Genomic DNA, 22,470 nt, shown 5'->3' with positions numbered 1-22,470 from the left:
GTGGCCAGTAAAGGGACAGGGAATCTTGTCAAAGTTGAGGGATGCATGGATCCCACTCAGTATCAGCAGATTCTGAAGACCAATGTCCAGGAATCAGTGACAAAGCTGAAGCTGCGCCAGGGCTGGATCTTTCAACAAGACAACGACCCTAAACACTGTTCAAAATCCACTAAGGCATTCATGCAGAGGAACAAGTACAATGTTCTGGAATGGCCATCTCAGTCCCCAGACCTGAATATAATGAAAAATCTGTGGTGTGAGTTAAAGAGAGATGCCCATGCTTGGAAGCCATCAAACCTGAATGAACTAGAGAGGTTTTGTAAAGAGGAGTGGTGCAAAATACCTTCAACCAGAATCCAGACTCTCATTGGAAGCTACAGGAAGCATTTAAAGGCTGTAATTTCTGCAAAGGGAGGATCTACTAAATATTGATTTAATTTTTTTTGTGGTGCCCACATTTATGCACCTGCCTAGTTTTGTTTAAGCAATTATTGAACACTTTCTGTAAATCCAATAAACTTCATTTCACTTCTCAAATATCACTGTGTGTCTCCTATATGATATATTTAACTGACATTTTTTATCATAACCAACGAGTTATACAGGAAAATCATAACGATTAACAAGGTTGCCCAAACTTTTGCATCCCACTGTATAAAGTGTGGCTGCTTTACAGGATAGAATGAGGTCTTCTCACCTGTTCTTCCTCCAGATATTTCTTCCTGGACTCTATATACTTCTGGACGGCCATGTAAATGAATTTATATTGTGCTTCTGTCTGTACCATGCCTGAGCGCTGCTGCCTCACCATCTGGATGGTCTTTGGGATATCAATATCACAATCTATACCTGGAAGAGTTACATTCATAGTATTGCAATATTAATACACACAATATACATAGTAACAATAGAAGACAAAATTGCCCTTATATAATTCACCTTTTCCCCAAAGGTTTTTTTCTTTTTTTACAAGATAATTTTCATCTTCTTTTCAAAATCACTTTTTGGAACTCTACAATTGAAATAAGTACCAAAAAGTAGGTGAAAAAGTACTTTCAAAATTAGTCTGGAGTATTTTGTAGCTTGCTGGTGGCTTAAAAGGCACAAGTTGTGAAAATATAACCAAGGAGAAAACGACACTTGAATAAAGGCCCAGGAGTTAGCATGGAAATGAACATTGATCAAGCATACAATGGTTACAGGAAAACATACATATGTAAAATGTGAAATTTGCCTTCTTAAAAGAGAAGGAAATTTGCAATAATTCAGCTATCAGTGAACATTTGTGGTTTCTCACAATGCTCCACTACTGAATATGCAAATTACCCTTTTTGCCCCTGTAAGCCAGGCAAGCATCCACAACTACTGGTGTATAGCAAGCCTATATAGTTTTAAATATTACACAGCCACACCAACCCTACATGTATACATTCTATCAAGTTAATTGAAGGGCGCTGCTATATTAATTTAGAGCTGCCTATTCCTCAAAGTCTGGGGTATCCCCTTCCCCCTACCAATACTTGGAGCAAAAACAGTTAATACAGAGGATGGCGCTACGAACAGGCAGAGCCGAGACTCGAACACTGGTTGCCTGTGTCTTTCACACAGACATGTATACATCCTGTTTCGGGCTTTCGGCCCTCATTAGTACATGACAGGGATTGATATGGCTGTATGGGATAGGGCTTGGACCAATACAACAGAGTAACCAAGCAGCTCGGGGTGACTCAAACCACTAGGAATAGGGGAATAAGAGAGACTGAAAAGCCCTCCTACTAATAAGCAATGCTTGGTGAAATTTGCCTTCTTAAAACAGAAGGAAATTTGCCATGATTCAGCTGTAAGTTAACATTTGTGGTTACCAACAATGCACCTCTACTGAATATGCAGGGATAATTTGCATAATTTCCATTCAATAATATTTTGAATTAAAGTGGACCAAGTTTCAGAAAAGGACAGGGAGCGTCACAGAAAAGCAATTAGAATTTTGATGTAAGTTTATGACTTGTCCTTTCCCATGCTGGTTTAGCAAGGACCGACTCAATCCTTCCTCTTCCCTACAGATGTAACATTGTTTCGATGACTGATTGGTGAATTTTAATTATATATAACCACATTTTTCTATGAGGACTTCTACTGGCTGAGAATGCACAAATAAAGAAGTGATAAAATAAAGTTGCCCATATACAGTACACATCCATTTTCCTGTTTTTTTAATTAAAAAGTATAAATCCATTTGCCTGTTTGATTCCTGCTTGGAATAGATTCCCCAAAAATGTCAATTTATTTGAGTGATTTTAGGTCAAAATCAATCTTACAGGACAGAAAATGTATCAATGAGACAGGACAGAAAATGTAGGTGGATTGGGACATAGCAGGAGCAGCGGTAAATCGACAGCCTATTGCATCAAACAGTGCAACCCTGCTTGATTTCCATTAGAGAGGAATTGATCATTTTGCCTCATCAGGTGGTAATCGATAAGTGTACGGCAAGCTTCCATCATGTGATTGATTTATAATTTTGTAACTGGCTGATTGTGCACATGTGGACATATTTCACGTCTGCTGGTGTAGACTAAACCAGGACGCATCAGATGATCACAAGGTTATGTATCTGATTTGTACTATATGTAAGCAAGTACAAATCAATCAGCTGAATACATTGTCACATGCTTCTACCTTATAATGCAGTACATTGTTAGAAGAAATCACACTCTGCTCCTGACCGTAAAGAACTACTGCAATACTATGCGCCACAGTTACTTGCATAGTTACCAAACTAGAAATGGCCTTTGGTTTTCTTTACCACTTTTTCATTTTGCTTATACTATTTTCTTAGTAGAGAACAGATCTTAAAGCTGATAACTTAATGAACCTATTACAGTCTTGCAAGTTTCAGAAGGTATGGTGGAATGATCCCACAAAACACCTGGATCAATATGAGATGAGTCTTCTGTATCCAAGGCTGGGTGTGAGGCAGCAAGCAATCAATCCTCCAGTAAGTTTTATGAGAAGCCGAGAATGCATGATGGCTTCACTGTCTAGATACAGTGTTTTTTTTAATAGTTTTATCTGGAGCTTTAAAATTCGGTTTTGCATCTTTTAAAGAGACTCTGTAACAAAATGTTGAGCCTTATTTCTTCTATTCTATAAGTTCCTATACCTTTTCTGATGTGGTCTGTCTTACTGCAACCTTTTCTAGTTGCACTGTCTCTGTAATAAATCTTATCTTCTTTCCTCTGTCGTGTCTGTCGGCAAGAGGCTGGAATGTGTGGAATGTGCAGCACTGCTTGTCATTGGCAGAAGCTTTACACACCCCCTCCAAGCTCTGCATGAATCCACACAGTAAGCTGTTCTCAGCCTATGATACTCTGGTTAGAAGCCAGTCATTTGTTTGTAAACACTGCCTAAAACTGTTAATTACAAGCCAGGATTGCAGCAGGGAGTGACAGAAACAGCACAGAGGGGCACAGGGGAACATAAGGAATAGAATGGTATGCTTTTTATTGTAAGAATATTAGAGTACAGATTCTCTTTAAAGGATTTATATGAAAATTACTTTTGGTGTTAAAGGCGTTTATTTCCTCTGGATCTATTAGTAGCATGCTGTGCAGTTTATTTTTAACCTGAAGTTTTTTCCTTGGAATAAGCAGAACCTGGATTCAAAGGCAGTGACAAACATTAACTCCAAAGAAAGCACCAATCACTGGTTAGCTTCATCCAGCAGGCAGCAATAATGTCTAATGAAACATTCTTGCGTGTAAAGGACATCCAAGGTAAAGAAGCTATATGCAGCTTTACTTACCTGGGGCTTCATCCAGCCCTGGAAATCTGTGTGTCCCTCGCTGCAGCTCCGGTCTTCTCCTGGGTCTTCGGCCTTCTCACTGTCACGCCCGTAATGGATCATCAGGTCGGCAGCTTCTCCACATGCACATCGCTAGTGATCCCACTGCCGGGAGCGTTCTGCCCATGCGCCATAGTACTGCAGATAGGTACTTTACCTTGGATGTCTTTTAAAGAGGAACGCCAGTGAAAATAATGTAATAAAAAAAGTGCTTCATTTTTACAATAATTATGTATAAATGATTTAGTCAGTGTTTGCTCATTGTAAAATCTTTCCTCTCCCCGATTTACATTCTGACATTTATTACATGGTGACATTTTTACTGTGGGCAGGTTATGTAGCTGCTGCTAGCTGTTTTGGCTGTTGGGAGACAGCTGTAAACAACCATTTCCTATCTGTGAACCTTGTTACATTGTGGCAAACTGTCAAAAGTACCGCAGTCCTCAGAGCTTCTTTTGGGAGGGGTTTCACTACAATATCAGTCATACTGCGCCCCCTGATGGTCTGTTTGTGAAAAGCAATAGATTTCTCATGTAAAAAGGGGGTATCAGCTACTGATTGGGATAAAGTTAAATTCTTGGTTGGAGTTTCTCTTTAAACCAACTTATAAGTTACTACTAATGTAACCATGGCATCTATATGGAGCTAGTGAGGATGGTGATTTACTACAAACTGTGGGAACGGGTTATGACCCAGAAAAAAAAAAATCACAGTATAATTCCTGGCCATCACTGTGGCAATGCTGCTTTACCAACATGAATTTGTTATAAGAACTCACTTAAACCTCAGATTACTCTCATGTTTGCACCTGGAAAGATATATCTGCATGAATGGTGGATCAACGTTTTCAATTCAAACAAATTACTAAAATGAACAGGAAAACAAAGATACAGAAGAGAAAGGGAATGATTTGGTAAAAGGGGTGGATTATGATTCTAGATTTTAATAAAATAAATTGAAGGAAACCAGAGACTGTGAAATCAAAAAGATTTTATACATACCTGTGGCTTCCTCCAGCCCATACGCTCCTATCACTACCACGCCACCAACCTTCGCTGCCTGCAGCTACGAGAACCGGGTCCCGTCACTGACGTCATCGGAGCTAGCCTACGCAGGAGAAGCGGCTGCTGGAGAGATACGCAAACAGTGCACTTCTCTTACGCTTAGACTGGATCCAACTGACGGAAAAGCGGAGACCCGGTTCTCGTAGCTGCGGGCAGCAGAGGATGGCAGCGTGGGAGTGGTTGGAGAGTATGGCGCTGGAGGAAGCCCCAGATATGTAGAAAATCTTTTTGATTTTCATCTCTGGTTCACTTTAAAAACTAGGTATGCGTGCTTCATTTCAACACACTTTTACTCCTGTGTTAGTGTGCATGTATGCACCTATAATAGGAATAAAACACACAGTGTTGCCTGCAGCAATAGTGTCCTGCTCGCTACAATGCCAGTTCTACGGGGAGAACATACAAACTCCTCGCAGATAGTACCCCGGATGGATCCAGCGTTGCAAGGCGTTATCCACTACGCCACTGTGCTGCTCCACAATGAAACAGCTTTAGGTGGATGGGGTAAGGAGAACCATGTGCCCAAACATCGGTCTAACGAATTAAGGCCAACAATGGCAGCTTTCCACAGGCCAACAACGGCAGCAGTAAAGTTCCAATTAAAAGCCCCAATTTATAGCAACCATAAACATTAAAAAAAAGTTTCCTTATATATATATATATATAAAAAAAAAAAAATGTGGTCCTTACCTTGCCTGTTAATCGTTTCCACCAGAATGTCTATCACTATGATTGTACCAGTGCGTCCAATGCCAGCACTGAAAGAGAACACAATTACAATGGCTTGTGTATGTCAAGTCTTAAGACAAGGAGTATGTGTTGCTGGCTGCCCATAGGATAGAATACCTGCAGTGCACCACTATAGGCCCACATTGTGGAACAGACAGCTGGGCTTCATTAATTTGTTCCAGAAAACTCAATACCCCTCCTGGTTCATTTGGGACTCCATGGTCAGGCCAGCTTAAATACTGATAATGGGAAATGGACCTTGAAGGTTCATCCTAAAGAAGAAAAAAAATAACTGCATGTTATAAGAGATGCAGTATATGCAATACCAACAAGATAAATAGCGATTCCTAAAATAGACACACGAAGGCTTGATTTAGTAAAATCCTGCAGAACACTGGAACTCATAAGTGGGCCAGCAAACCTAAACTGAAGTGTCTGCTATTTATGCCTCTAACATCAGAATATACCACACACTACTGAAACATTAAGCACATTAGAATTTGTGCTATTGCAGTGGCATGCTTTAATCCACTACAAGAAGTTTAAAAAAAATCATGGACAGCAAGAATATATTAAAGAAAAGTGATAATATATGAACTTTCATTTATCTTGGATAGATAGATACTTGTTTAAGTCAGCAAGAGCTGTAAAATTTTGCTACCAAATAGAGACTTAAAAGTAAGAAAAAAAACAAAACATTTGCTGGGTCATTTAAATTCTCCAACCAAATAAATCAACATCATTTTTTATTTAACATGTAAATCAATCGTAAATCATGAACTACACATGAATGTTGTACCGCCATCTATCGTTATACAATGTACAGGTAAAGGTAAGGTAAAAATGCTCTACAGTGAAGAGCTTTTAAAATGAATACTATATCAGACAAAAGCTAAATTAAAAATACTTTGCATGACCTAACTGTCTTACAGAGGCACTGAGTGTTGTTTGTTTTGCTAGATGCTGTAACTCCTTATTCTATTGCCTGAGGACAGAGGCGTAGCTAGGGCTTTCAGCGCCCGGGGACAAGGACTATTTATGCGCCCTCTAAGGAGAAACCTGTGCGCTAAACCAAAAAGAGGGAGAGGCCACATAATCGAATGTGGAAGCCAAATGGGGTGGAGCCAAATGTACAGGAAGTTAGCAATAGTGTAAGCAGACCTGCCAAGCAAGCTGTTGGATGAAGAGCCTTCTCCTTTAAACATACATTACTGGGTACTCCGTAAAGTGCTGAAGAAGATGTTGGTGCTATATAAATACATAATAATGATATTGGAGGACATTAGACTAGGAGTATGGTACGATTAGAGTGCAAGCTCCTCTGAAAAAACTCTGACATTACTGGGGTAATTCCTGAAGTGCTGCAAAACATGTGTCAGTGCAGCATAAATGCATAATATTTATAATAAAAAGGTAGTACATTAGACTATGGCAGGATTAGATTGTGCGCTCCTCTGAGGACAGTCTGTGACATGACTATGTACTCTGTACAGTGCTGCAGAAGATGTCAGTGCTATATAAATACATAATAATAATATGGTAGGATATTAGACTAGGAGATTCTGATCCTCTGTGGGCAGTCAGTGACATGACTATGTACTCTGTAAAGTGCTCCAGAGGATGTCAGTGCTATATAAATACATAAAATATGGTAGGGATTAGACTGTGAGCTCCTCCAAGTACAGTCAGCAACTTGACTATAGTCTGGTGGGTCGGGTCTGGTGACTGGAGGCCTCTGGCTCAGGCATGGAGGTGGTGTTTTCTGGGCTTCGGCCTAGTGTGGTCCCCTGCTAGAGGCCTCAGGCCTGCCTGATAGTATGGTGGGCTGGAGACCTTGGTCAGCAGTGAATGGGGGTGGGTGAGCATTTGTGTGGGGGGAGGGGGCTGGTGTGTCTGGGAATGAGGGTTCCGCAATAGCCAGGCAGTCTGAGGCAGAAAACAAACAGCAGCCAGCCAGGTTGCAGCCTACAGAACTTGTGCGCTGCCTAAAAGGCGCTGGCTGGCTGGCTCTGCGTGTGTTCCACCACTATGCACACGGCGCAGCAGCAGTGACGTCACACACGCAGGGCCGGTTTTGTATCTTTCATCACCCTAGGCCCATTGTTACTAGCCACTTATCCACCGCCCTCCCCCCCTCCCCTACCACCACCACTCACACAAACACACAATGATCAATTTCCCCAAAAGTAAAGACCGTTGTCTTCATTTAATCAATTAACCACTTCGGGACCACAGTCTTTTCGCCCCTTAAGGACCAGAGCCTTTTTCTCCATTCAGACCACTGCAGCTTTCACGGTTTATTGCTCGGTCATACAACCTACCACCTAAATGAATTTTACCTCCTTTTCTTGTCACTAATACAGCTTTCTTTTGATGCTATTTGATTGCTGCTGCGAGTTTTACTTTTTATTATATTCATCAAAAAAGACATGAATTTTGTCAAAAAAATGACTTTTTTAACTTTCTGTGCTGACATTTTTCAAATAAAGTAAAATTTCCTATACATTTGAGCGCGAAAGTTATTCTGCTACATGTCTTTGATAAAAAAAAAAACATTCAGTGTATATTTATTGGATTGGGTAAAAGTTATAGCGTTTACAAACTATGGTGCCAAAAGTGAATTTTCCCATTTTCAAGCATCTCTGACTTTTCTGCGCACCTGTCATGTTTCATGAGGGGCTAAAATTCCAGGATAGTACAAATACCCCCCAAATGACCCCATTTTGGAAAGAAGACATCCCAAAGTATTCAGTGAGAGGCATGGTGAGTTCATAGAAGATTTTATTTTTTGTCACAAGTTAGCGGAAAATGACAGTTTGTGACAAAAAAAAAAAAAAAAAAAAGTTTCCATTTCTTCTAACTTGCGACAAAAAAAAATGAAATCTGCCACGGACTCACTATGCTCCTCTCTGAATACCTTGAAGTGTCTACTTTCCAGAATGGGGTCATTTGTGGGGTGTGTTTACTGTCCTGGCATTTGGGGGGTGCCTAATTGTAAGCACCCCTGTAAAGCCTAAAGATGCTCATTGGACTTTGGGCCCCTTAGCGCAGTTAGGCCGCAAAAAAGTGCCACACATGTGGTATTGCCGTACTCAGGAAAAGTAGTATAATGTGTTTTGGGGTGTATTTTTACACATACACATGCTGGGTGGGAGAAATATCTCCGTAAATGACAATTTTTTTATTTTTTTTACACACAATTGTCTATTTATAGAGATATTTCTCCCACTCAGCATGGGTATGTGGAAAAATACACCCCAAAACACATTATACTACTTCTCCTGAGTACGGCGATACCACATGTGTGGCACTTTTTTGCACCCTAACTGCGCTAAGGGGCCCAAAGTCCAATGAGTACCTTTAGGATTTCACAGGTCATTTTGAGAAATTTCGTTTCAAGACTACTCCTCACGGTTTAGGGCCCCTAAAATGCCAGGACAGTATAGGAACCCCACAAATTACCCCATTTTAGAAAGAAGACACCCCAAGGTATTCCGTTAGATGTATGGTGAGTTCATAGAAGATTTTTTTTTTTTGTCACAAGTTAGCGGAAATTGATTGTAATTGTTTTTTTTCACAAAGTGTCATTTTCCGCTAACTTGTGACAAAAAATAAAATCTTCTATGAACTCGCCATTCTCCTAACGGAATACCTTGGGGTGTCTTCTTTCTAAAATGGAGTCATTTGTGGGGTTCCTATACTGCCCTGGCATTTTAGGGGCCCTAAACCGTGAGGAGTAGTCTTGAAACCAAATGTGGCAAAATGACCTGTGAAATCCTAAAGGTACTCATTGGACTTTGGGCCCCTTAGCGCACTTAGGGTGCAAAAAAGTGCCACACATGTGGTACCGCCGTACTCAGGAGAAGTAGTATAATGTGTTTTGGGGTGTATTTTTACACATACCCATGCTGGGTGGGAGAAATATCTCTGTAAATGACAATTATTTGATTTTTTTTACACACAATTGTCCATTTACAGAGAGATTTCTCCCACCCAGCATGGGTATGTATAAAAATACACCCCAAAACACATTATACTACTTCTTCTGAGTACGGCGATACCACATGTGTGACACTTTTTTGCAACCTAGGTGCGCTAAGGGGCCTAACGTCCTATTCACAGGTCATTTTGAGGCATTTGGATTCTAGACTACTCCTCACGGTTTAGGGCCCCTAAAATGCCAGGGCAGTATAGGAACCCCACAAGTGACCCCATTTTAGAAAGAAGACACCCCAAGGTATTCTGTTAGGAGTATGGTGAGTTCATAGAAGATTTTTTTTTTGTCACAAGTTAGCGGAAAATGACACTTTGTGAAAAAAAAAACAATACATATCAATTTCCGCTAACTTGTGACAAAAAATAAAATCTTCTATGAACTCATCATACACCTAAAAGAATACCTTGGGGTGTCTTCTTTCTAAAATGGGGTCACTTGTGGGGTTCCTATACTGCCCTGGCATTTTAGGGGCCCTAAACCGTGAGGAGTAGTCTTGAACCCAAATGTCTCAAAATGACCTGTGAAATCCTAAAGGTACTCATTGGACTTTGGGCCCCTTAGCACAGTTAGGCTGCAAAAAAGTGTCACACATGTGGTATCGCCGTACTCAGAAGAAGTAGTATAATGTGTTTTGTGGTGTATTTTTACATATAACCATGCTGGGTGGGAGAAATATCTCTGTAAATGACACATTTTTGATTTTTTTTACACACAATTGTCCATTTACAGAGAGATTTCTCCCACCCAGCATGGGTATGTGTAAAAATACACCACAAAACACATTATACTACTTCTCCTGAGTATGGCGATACCACATGTGTGACACTTTTTTGCAGCCTAGGTGCGCTAAGGGGCCCAACGTCCTATTCACAGGTCATTTTGAGGCATTTGTTTTCTAGACTACTCCTCACGGTTTAGGGCCCCTAAAATGCCAGGGCAGTATAGGAACCCCACAAGTGACCCCATTTTAGAAAGAAGACACCCCAAGGTATTCCGTTAGGGGTATGGTGAGTTCATAGAAGATTTTATTTTTTCTCACAAGTTAGTGAAAAATGACACTTTGTGAAAAAAACAATAACAATCCAATTTCCGCTAACTTTTGACAAAAAATAAAATATTCTATGAACTCATCATACACCTAACAGAATACCTTGGGGTGTCTTCTTTCTAAAATGGGGTCACTTGTGGGGTTCCTATACTGCCCTGGCATTTTACGGGCCCAAAACTGTGAGTAGTCTGGAAACCAAATTTCTCAAAATGACTGTTCAGGGGTATAAGCATCTGCAAATTTTGATGACAGGTGGTCTATGAGGGGGCAAATTTTGTGGAATCGGTCATAAGCAGGGTGGCCTCTTAGATGACAGGATGTATTGGGCCTGATCTGATGGATAGGAGTGCTAGGGGGGTGACAGGAGGTGATTGATGGGTGTCTCAGGGGGCGGTTAGAGGGGAAAATAGATGCAATCAATGCACTGGGGAGGTGATCGGAAGGGGGTCTGAGGGGGATCTGAGGGTTTGGCCGAGTGATCAGGAGCCCACACGGGGCAAATTAGGGCCTGATCTGATGGGTAGGTGTGCTAGGGGGTGACAGGAGGTGATTGATGGGTGTCTCAAGGTGTGATTAGAGGGGGGAAATAGATGCAAGCAATGCACTGGCGAGGTGATCAGGGCTGGGGTCTGAGGGCGTTCTGAGGTGTGGGCGGGTGATTGGGTGCCCGCAAGGGGCAGATTAGGGTCTAATCTGATGGGTAACAGTGACAGGTGGTGATAGGGGGTGATTGATGGGTAATTAGTGGGTGTTTAGAGGAGAGAATAGATGTAAACAATGGATTTGGGAGGTGATCTGATGTCGGATCTGCGGGCGATCTATTGGTGTGGGTGGGTGATCAGATTGCCCGCAAGGGGCAGGTTAGGGGCTGATTGATGGGTGGCAGTGACAGGGGGTGATTGATGGGTGGCAGTGACAGGGGGTGATTGATGGGTGATTGACAGGTAATCAGTGGGTTATTACAGGGGAGAACAGATGTAAATATTGCACGGGCGAATTGATAAGGGGGGGGTCTGAGGGCAATCTGAGCGTGTGGGCAGGTGATTGGGTGCCCGCAAGGGGCAGATTAGGGTCTAATCTGATGGGTAACAGTGACAGGTGGTGATAGGGGGTGATTGATGGGTAATTAGTGGGTGTTTAGAGGAGAGAATAGATGTAAACAATGGATTTGGGAGGTGATCTGATGTCGGATCTGCGGGCGATCTATTGGTGTGGGTGGGTGATCAGATTGCCCGCAAGGGGCAGGTTAGGGGCTGATTGATGGGTGGCAGTGACAGGGGGTGATTGATGGGTGGCAGTGACAGGGGGTGATTGATGGGTGATTGACAGGTAATCAGTGGGTTATTACAGGGGAGAACAGATGTAAATATTGCACGGGCGAATTGATAAGGGGGGGGTCTGAGGGCAATCTGAGCGTGTGGGCAGGTGATTGGGTGCCCGCAAGGGGCAGATTAGGGTCTAATCTGATGGGTAACAGTGACAGGTGGTGATAGGGGGTGATTGATGGGTAATTAGTGGGTGTTTAGAGGAGAGAATAGATGTAAACAATGGATTTGGGAGGTGATCTGATGTCGGATCTGCGGGCGATCTATTGGTGTGGGTGGGTGATCAGATTGCCCGCAAGGGGCAGGTTAGGGGCTGATTGATGGGTGGCAGTGACAGGGGGTGATTGATGGGTGGCAGTGACAGGGGGTGATTGATGGGTGATTGACAGGTAATCAGTGGGTTATTACAGGGGAGAACAGATGTAAATATTGCACGGGCGAATTGATAAGGGGGGGGTCTAAAGGGCAATCTGAGCGTGTGGGCAGGTGATTGGGTGCCCGCAAGGGGCAGATTAGGGTCTAATCTGATGGGTAACAGTGACAGGTGGTGATAGGGGGTGATTGATGGGTAATTAGTGGGTGTTTAGAGGAGAGAATAGATGTAAACAATGGATTTGGGAGGTGATCTGATGTCGGATCTGCGGGCGATCTATTGGTGTGGGGGGGTGATCAGATTGCCCGCAAGGGGCAGATCAGGGGCTGATTGATGGGTGGCAGTGACAGGGGGTGATTGACGGGTGATTGACAGGTGATTGACAGGTGATTGACAGGTGATCAGGGGGGATAGATGCATACAGTACACGGGGGGGGGGGGGGGTCTGGGGGGGGTCTGGGGAGAATCTGAGGGGTGGGGGGGTGATCAGGAGGGAGTAGGGGGCAGATTAGGGACTTAAAAAAAAATAGCGTTGACAGATAGTGACAGGGAGTGATTGATGGGTGATTAGGAGGGTGACTGGGTGCAAACAGTGGTCTGGGGGGTGGGCAGGGGGGGGTCTGAGGGGTGCTGTGGGCGATCAGGGGGCAGGGGGGGGGGAAATCAGTGTGCTTGGGTGCAGACTAGGGTGGCTGCAGCCTGCCCTGGTGGTCCCTCGGACACTGGGACCACCAGGGCAGGAGGCAGCCAGTATAATAGGCTTTGTATACATTACAAAGCCTATTATACACTGTTGCAGCGGCGATCCGGATGCCAGTAACCCGCCGGCGCTTCCGAACGGCCGGCGGGTTACGGCGAACGGGGGGCGGAGCCAGTCCCCGGCGGCTGATCGCGTCACGAATGACGCGATCGCCGCATAGCCACTCCCGCAGCCGCCCCCGCCGATGGGCGTATTGCGGTCGTTTGGGCCCAGACTTTGCCGCCGCCCATCGGCTGGGGGCGGTCGTTATGTGGTTAATGAGACATTTTGTTTTGTGAGGGTCTTCCACAAGGTAACACCAGCTTGCTTGTATGCTTAAAGAACTCCTGAAGTGAAACTAAAAATTAAAAATGTAATCCACTAATTCACATACTCCTGAAACTCTTCATGCTGGTTGTTGACTTCAACGAGGTCCCTCCTGTTCCCTTTAATACACAACTGGCCCATCAATCGGATACACTCTGTAGGGAGTGACTGTGGCCGTGCACAGGAACATCTGAACTGGGCATGCACGAGTCTTGTACCAGGCATACCCAGAAAAGGAAGCACTTGTGCATGAAAGAAGATGTGCACAAATGCTTTGTCACGGGGTATGCAATGTTCGGAACTAGTGCATGCCCAGTTCAGATGCACTTGTTCACAGCCCAGTAAACTTCTGGGACACTGAAGAGTTATAATGAAGACAAAGACAAGCAGGAAGTGTGTCAGCAGCAGTAAGTACTCTGGCCCCTTTAGATTTTTATTTTCACAGCGCTGTACAGATTATATGGTCCTGTCAGTTAACTTTCCCTCAGACGGGCTCACAATCTAGTCTCTACCATAGTCACATGTCTATGTATGTATCGTGTAGTATATGTATCCTAGTCTAGGGCCAATTTAGGGGGAAGCCAATTAACTTCTCTGGCTTTTGGGATGTGGGAGGAAACATGAGTGCCCAGGGGAAACCCATACAGACCTGGTAAGAGCATACAAACTCCATGCAGATAGTGCCCTGGCTGGGATTCAAACCAGGGACCCAGTACTGCAATGCAAGAGCGCTAACCACTACACCACCGTGCTGCCCAGTTGCTGGGGGGAGACTTCTTCCTTTCCTCCTCTCATGCCTCCATAGCTGTTGCCACTCATCTTCCCTTTAACAGACCCACAGATTAGTTCAGTGATAGTGGTAAGGCAGAACAGTGTGAGATGGTGATAGGGAAGAAATAGTTTATGGTAGCAGCTGATAGTGGGAACATCAATAGTAGCAGAGCTAAGCCTACACCACATCAGACCTCAAAGCAGCTGGAGATCAATAGGTGACACACAGACAGTTATGGCCCGTACTCACGGGCTGCAGAAGTGGCCTGTCGCCAGCACACGTGAGCGTGCTAGCGACAGGCCGGCGACAGCTTCTCTCCAGGTCCCTCCGCGTACACACGCGGAAGAGGGACCAGCGGCGAGACGGAAGCTGTCGCCGACGTTCCTCCTCCCCCCGCCGGAAGCTCTATTTACCTCTATGGAGGTAGCTGTCGCTAGTCCGCGTACTCACGCGGACTAGCGACAGTTGCGGCGGAGGTGCGGCGGCGACTGTTGCCATGCGATTGAAACTTTCAATCGCATGGCGACAAGAGCGACGGGCGACAGTTCGGGGTGCGCGCGCGTGCAACGGCCCATACTCACGGGCGACCTGTCGCCGCAACACGCGCGCGCCGCGTGTTGAGGCGACAAAAGTCCCTCGTGAGTATGGGCCATTACAGACTATGTACAGAGAGACTCACTGACTGTCCCAGGTGCTGCATCTGTGTCCCTGGCTGTCCTGCACTGCACTTTCAACTCTGCACATGGATTCCTCTGTTCTGCCTTCTTTTCTGCTGCCTTTCCAAGCAGATTAGGAGCAAAGCATAACGGCGGTGGGGGGCGGGGCCACCCGCTGTGCATTACACAAATGCTAACAGCCAGTGTGTACTGTGTCATTAGGTGGTCACAGAATCAGCCAAGGGCTGTGCGGGGCAAGGAAGGAAGCAAGTAAACTGACCTCCGTGGCCGCACTGTTTATTTCCTGATGTCATGTCATCTCACCCTGCTCTGCAGCGATAAGCTGGAGCTTGAGAATGGGCGGAGAGATAATGCAGCAGGGTGCAGTGATTGGCTGCTGCACGCTACGACAAGGCCCCCTGTTTGAACTGCTGCCGCTGAATATTGGTTCTGTCTCTAAATGTATACAGTGGCATGAAGCGGCAACGCGGAGCAGGACTGATGCCCGCCTGGTAATTGCATGGGCTGCATGGTGGGTGACAGGACACACTCTCTGCTTGGCAATGCGCAGTCCTCTTCCGGCCATGCACACACAGGAGCTGCAAGGCAGAGGCGGCAGAGGGGAGGTAAAAAAAAAAAAAAGACAACGTGCGGCTGGCTGGGCGCCCTTGGGGAGTCAGCGCCCGGGGGCACATGTCCTACCCCGCCCCCACCTAGCTACGCCCCTGCCTGAGGAAGCGGGCGCTGACCCGTGAAACGCGTTGCTTTGTTTTATCTGGAGTTTGTTAATAAATAGACTGAATGTACAGTCGTGTTGTGTCTGCTTGGAGGAGGTAAGTCCACCACTGCCTCTTCTAATTACCAATTTTTGGGCTTTTAAGCTCCTTTAAAACCCCTTTTATCCTTTTGGCGCCTCTGTTCTCGCCTATATAATTTTGTATCCACCCTGGGTGGAGGGTTGCGACCCTTTTCTACTATCTACAGAGAGCGACTTCTTATTCCTGAGTGGGGTCAGGATAATCTCCCCACCTGCCTTTACAGTGGTTGCCTATTGGTGACCCATGTTTGTGAGTATAACAACTATTACTCTTTGTCATTATCCCCTTTGTCAATACATACTACACTATTGGGACTCTTGGTGTTCCTCTGTTTATAACTTTGTCTTTAAACCAGCAACAAACATTCCCAAGTACACTTGCACACCTGGCCTACACGCTTCCTCCAGGCCTGGCAACCATAAAACCATTAAGGCTGTTTTCCACTAAGAAACGTGATCGCATGTTTCTTCTATTTTCCACTACCCAGATTTTGCCGCGATCCAACAAATTTACAGCGCAACTGCGGTGCATTTGCAATTTCAGATGTGAAATAAAAGGCTGGGAAAATATTTTGAAACGCTGAAAAAATGCATGGTAGCATGATTGCTATGCAATTTTCCTGTGCTCCCACATTTGTATAGGAGGCCAATCACACGAATAATGCAGCAGGCACGACTATTGCAACTGCGGGAAATTGTACTGCTGCAAATACAGTGCACTAATAGAAACATTGCTGCACAGTTTCCATTAATTTAAGGTGTACTGAGCGTTTTGCGTTCCAATTGCGATCTGATCGCAATCGGATTGCGAAACACTCAGCCAGTGCTGAACTGGGAACTGGAAAAACTGAGGAAATCCACCTGCTGGCCAAGCAGCAGAAAACCTGTTATCACTCCCAATAGAAACCTGTAGCAAATCTAAACAGAGCAGCAACACCTGATTACTGCTGCTTGGCCAGCGAGTGGATTTCCTCAGCTTTCCCACCTCCCAGTCCAACACTGCAGTCAGCAGAAAATAGCCCTAATATGCTGGGCATACACGGCTCGATTTTGCTGCTCTATTCTCCCGCTTGATCGATTCCCCGCTCGGTTCCGCAGGCGATTCCCTTATCTTCCCCTCGTTTTTCTTATCTTTTTGCAATGTCTTCAATACAGAATCGAGCGGCGAAACGATCGTGCGGGAGATCGACATGTCGGAAATTATCTATCGAGCTATCTAAATGGCTCAGAATCGAGCCGTGTATTCCCAGCATTACAGTGAAACCACAGCAAATGCATATATCAAAGCAAGGAAACCATCATCAGCTAAACAAGTCGGCGACTGTAGTGCTTGTATTTCTAGGTAGAATGATAAACTTTCAGCTGTGTTCCAATAATTACAGTGATAAAACCTATTGGGATCTGCCCAAAAGAGACACAAAACAAAAACACATAAAGCTGTAATCTGCATAAACTGACAGTGCAGCAAACAGTTAACATATAAAATGATAGAATCCATTGATATGCTGAGCTCTCCACTTGCCTGCTGCGGTAATTACAGAAATGTCTTGGCGATGTAATGACAGCAGGAGGTTTTGAGCCCTCTGATCCGCCTGACGGCTCTTATGCCGATGAGAAGCGGACAAGGATGGGTTTATTATCCAATTACATATGGAAGAGCACCCGCTACAGAGAAACTGTCTCTCTCCATGATAGAAAATAAGCTGCACAAGTTGACACAAGTGTCAAAACACTGAATTTAAAACTAGCTATTATGTGCAAATATTTCAGAAAAGTGCCAAACAATTGACACAAATGGAAATTTCGGTTTAGAACGCGTAAAGCTGAGCTTTCATGCATCCGCAAGATAAGCTGCGCCTTGTGTAAATGGATGTGTTTAAAATTTCAGCATGTCTATATGTCACATTCTGTTTATTAAACAGAGATCTCCAGCCATGTTAAGTTTCCTGAACAAAATCTTTTAGTGTATAATAATCATCTCCATTACATAGCATCTGCATATAGTCTGTAGCACTTAGGGCAGATACTGAATACTATATTAGAGATCTCTGCATGCTGATTATATAGTGCTTGGTGCTCTCTAATCTACCTCTGGATTGTAAACTCAATAGAGCAGGGCCCTCTCGTTTACTGTGCCATTAACTTATGGGATTCTAAAATGTACTGATTCGTTTGATGCTATGTAAGTGGATAATTCAGATCAGTTACAACATTTTTGTACAGCTAATGTTTTCAATTTGATCAATCTTGCTAGTTAATAAAGTTTTCATATTGTAACAATAGCTCTTTTTGTTTGGTTTTAAAACTTCCTTTCGCTGTCAGCAAGACAGAAATTTGTCTTCTTAAAACAGAAGGTATTTGGGATTATTTCGGTTACAGTGTGCTTCTGAGGTGTCCCACAATGCATCACTGCTGAATATACACATTATCCTGTCCCTGTAAGCTAAACACACCTCCAGAACTGCTGGAATGCAATGATGTGTCAGCTTGTCAGTAGTGATGCTCTGTGGAACCCCTCAGAAGCACACTCCAACCTGAATAATCGCAAATACTTTCTAATTTAAGAAGGCAAATTTCTGTTTTGCATAGCATTTTAGTAAGAACTTTTTAATCCTATTTAACCCCTTACACACTCCTAGTTCTGGTTCACCTTGAGCTTGCTGTGCAATTTGTTGCTGTGAACAAGCAAAGAGAGAATTAACAGCCCACGTCTATTTGTGGGCAGCGTAAATAGGTTTACGCCTCATTTACATTAGCAAACTTAGAACGTTCATAACGCAGCGCTGCTCATCCCATTCACTACAGTGAACAAACAGGGATCAACAGGGATATGTGAGGGAGCAGGCTAGTGTTGTACTTTGTTCCCTGGTTGATCTCGATGGACGTATGTCTTTTTTCAACCCCAATAACCATGTAATGGGTCAACGCTGCCTTTTGCAAAAATGTGTGCAGCATCACAACGCACTGCCGCTACAAAGTGAGAACATCAGACAGGGCAGTTTATGCACTTCTTATGTTCTTGCGCATGGCACACTATACTCGTTGCCAAAATGTGCACCGCAACGCAAGTAGTGTGAATGAGGCCTTACTGGTGGGCAAAGATCAACTAAAGACCTACAAATTATCATGCATTTTTATTTAATGGATGGTAGCTGACTGGTTGCTCTGGAGAACTGCTCCACTTCACTTTTGTAAAGATGACCCTATGTCTGTGGGCAGACTGCAGTGCCTACAGTGCAGGCTACATTGTTTAGGTTTCTGTGTATTAACAATTCACATTCACTACCACTCAAATCGGAGGTAATTTTACCTGCAGATCCTCAAAACTGATAGTGTGCACAAAGCATTGCAACAGAACTTTATGAAGGAGAAACAATTACACCAATGATACAATCTGCAGGTTAACAATTAACAGTACAAGTACGGAGGTTCTTGCAGCAGCCCATTTAACAAAGAGGCCCTCAAATTACAGTTTTGTGGGAAACATTAAATCACAAAGAGAAAGACTGGAATAGGGAACTAAACACAAAAACTGTGGACTGTGTCCTAAACAAGGACTAACATGTTATGTGTGTCTATGATTTTAATTGAAATAAATGGTTTCTTTTACAGAGATCTACTAAAGAAGCGTCTTGCTTTTAAGCTCTTGATCAAAGCATGACAGGACAGAAATCACAGTAGACTTTAGCAGCCACCAGCTCACACTTTAAAGAGGAACTTTCATAAAGTAGTAACCATTTTATATTTAGAAAGCTGTTCAAAATGCTGTCAGTCTCCATCCTCTGCTTCTCCTTAAAAACCACAAGTGCAGCAAGTATGAAGCCATGGTAACAGACACTCATGGGATAGCTCATGTGGCACTGAACATCCTCCATCGGTTTCCTACCTCTGCAGTACTGATCTAGTTGAATAAGCCATGTAATACCTCCTAAAGCCTGTGCACCCATACCTCCCCAGATTTAATGGTCACTCATTTGGAAATGGTCTCAGTTATGCCTGCAGCAGATTATCAGCAGTTTGCAAGGTGCATAGACTATGGCATACAGGCATAGTGAAATAAAGGTGGCAGGAAATTTGGGTACTGCGAAATAACTGATCGTATAATATCCGTAACATTTACCGATACTCAACTGTTTTAGAGTGTTCATTTTCATTAGTAAAATATTGGGAAAAATTATGGATACTACAGCTAAACCTATCCCTACTCTCACACAGAACCACTCACCCCCCAGACACAAACCCCTGTCCTATAGCCTAACCTCCCAAACCAAACAATTTTTTTTAATTCAAAATATTTATTTGCCCCACTCTGACACACACAAAGATAAATAAACATTCCTTCAAGCCTATGAGCATGTCAGTGCATGCTTTTCACTCTTCTCTTTTCATAGCTAGGGTTATACAGGTGGCAGCCATTAGAAATTCCTCCTTTGCCGGACACCTCCTACTCCACCAGTCTGCTGGATTCTGTTCCGGCAATATTAAAGGAAGGGAGGGGTTCCTCCAATAAATGTAAAATATTTTATATTTGTCATCATGCAGCTGAAAAAAGGCTGCAATTTATTATTATAAATTTAGAAAATAGATTTTATTTCTGAAATCTTGCATTTTTTATTTAGGTCCACTTTAACAGCACCCCCCAAACGATAAAATGAATAGCAACAAAGTTAACTGCAAATTTTACTAGGTGCCCAAATAAGTGCCAATAGCTGCGCTCAAATTGTCCATATACCACATGTATTGCAATTTCCTGTTTCCTGTAAGCTGGCCTCAGAACCACTGATTGATAGTGGTTGAGGTAATGAAGAACATGTCCTCTGTCCATGAACAACAGAGGCCTCAACTTCAGCGACTACAGATCTATCTCTAGAAAGCCCCACACAGCAGACATCCCCAAAACTGCATTATTTAAAACAAAGACTTGCAGTCTGGATAACCATAGGGCCAGCAAGCCATAAGTTAGTTCCCCCAAAATCCGGACACTGAAATAGCCTGTGATTAAAACAGCTAAGACTTTTCATGTGCATCAGAAACACAGTATCTGTATTTGCTAGAATCCAGCTGTAAGCGAGCAACTGTGGTTTCCCATGATGCATCACTCCTGAATATACAAATCATCTGTTTCTGCTACTGAAAGCAGGGCTGCACATCTAGAACCACTGGTGTAAAGAGAACTTGTAAACATTTTAAAGAGCCACATCAACCCAACATACATACACCCAGTTTCAGGCATATTGGTCTCCATGCCTGATATGGATTATTATGACTGCATGAGATAGTGCTTGGACCAATACTAAGGAATACCCAGACAGCTCATGGTGAACCAGATCTACCTGAAAGGTATAAAGGGCTGAAAGGGAACATCCAAGCTGTAAAAAAAACCAAAATCCATTTACCTGGGGCTTCTTCCAGCCCCTTGCTGCCGTCCTGTGCCCTCGCTGCAGCTCAAGTGGCTCCCGGTGTCCTGTGCTGCAAAAGCCGACCTCACCAGGCCGGCTTCCGGGTCGGCTTCTTGTGCGCTCCACAGCGCGGGTCACGTAGTCCGGCTGACGTCATCAGTTCTGTACTGCACAGACGCAGTAGCAGGGATGTCGAGGGCCGAGGTCCTCACACATTTTAGACACAGCTCAAATTTGATGGGTCTGAATCAGGAAAGGTGTGGTCCATCAGGTAAAAGACATTCCTCTCTTTCTCAGTCCATCCTAAACACTGGTATTGATCTGGCCCTACAGGCATGGAGTTCGACACCTGTGGCTTAAAGAGACCAAAAAGCCCTCTATTAACCCCTTAGCAACCACATATGAAAAACCATATGTGCACTGCAGGGCCACATTTTTTTTTTCTCACTTTCTTCTTGACCAGCCTGGCAGACAATGCGGAGCAGCAGGCAGCAGTTTCATATTTACCTGTTCCGGACACAGAATCAGCTCTTATCTTCCTCCACAGGGCAGAAAAGAGGAGGAGAGGAGAAGATCGGCACTGCAATCATCTGTTTATTCCATAGTGAGACACATGAAAAAGCATAGCACATCAAAGTGACATTCTGCGACATACCAGTGTAGGAATCGATGTGGGTAGCGGTGGATGCTGAGCACTGTTAGCCTTACGGCCGTTTCGCGCACATATGCGCTTCTACGGAGAGCCTCCGCTTTTTCATGTGTCTCACTATGGAATAAACAGGATTGCAGTGCCAATCTTCTCCTCTCCACCTCTTTTCTGCACAGTTTTATTGTTATGATTTATGATCAGAGCACGCAGCCATTAACCATAGTGAGTGAAGCACCATGGACTCTTCCGGCTACCTGCTCAAGAACACTTCACTTGCTGTAGTACCAACCATACACTCTCTCTACATACTGCTTCCTCCACAGGGCGCCCGCTATAATGTCATCACCTTCTGGTTTCTGATCACATGATATGACATGTGATCGAGAACCAGAGGATAGTGTCAGCATTGCAGCCCCGCCCAATGGTGGAAGAGCAGTAATGGAACAGTCTCTTCCATCACCCCTCTTCCACCACCGGGTGGTGCTGCAATGCTGACCTCTGGGTCCTGATCACGTCATATAATGTGGTCAGAAACCAGAAGGAGATGTCGGCATTGAAGTGCCGCGGGTAAAGGAGGAGAAGAGGAAGAGGAGAGATGATCCAGTGTCCGGACAAGAAAATATGAAACTGCTCCCTGCGCCCAGGCAGCCTGAGATTAGCCATCTGAGGATGCCCTGCCCTGAATTACCAGTAAATCAGACGAGACAACCTGGGCAGGTCTGCTAAGAGTT

The 22,470-nt window shown here is 44.1% G+C and overlaps 1 protein-coding gene across 1 annotated transcript in view; it reads right to left on the bottom strand.

The window, feature by feature from the left end:
* Window positions 1-22,470, bottom strand: part of LOC137521455 (tyrosine-protein phosphatase non-receptor type 11-like) — a 286,220-nt gene that overhangs the window by 21,931 nt on the left and 241,819 nt on the right. Inside the window, exons 11-13 of the mRNA XM_068240739.1 lie at window positions 5,755-5,909; window positions 5,599-5,666; window positions 698-849 (exon numbers count right to left, since the gene is read on the bottom strand). Of these exons, the coding sequence (XP_068096840.1) occupies window positions 698-849; window positions 5,599-5,666; window positions 5,755-5,909 (375 nt within the window). The remainder of the gene's footprint in view (window positions 1-697; window positions 850-5,598; window positions 5,667-5,754; window positions 5,910-22,470) is intronic.

This window comes from Hyperolius riggenbachi, chromosome 6 (genome assembly GCF_040937935.1).
Source record: "Hyperolius riggenbachi isolate aHypRig1 chromosome 6, aHypRig1.pri, whole genome shotgun sequence".
Taxonomy (NCBI): domain Eukaryota; kingdom Metazoa; phylum Chordata; class Amphibia; order Anura; family Hyperoliidae; genus Hyperolius; species Hyperolius riggenbachi.
Note: the sequence above shows the minus strand (reverse complement) of the source record. Positions and strands in the feature narration are given on the sequence as shown.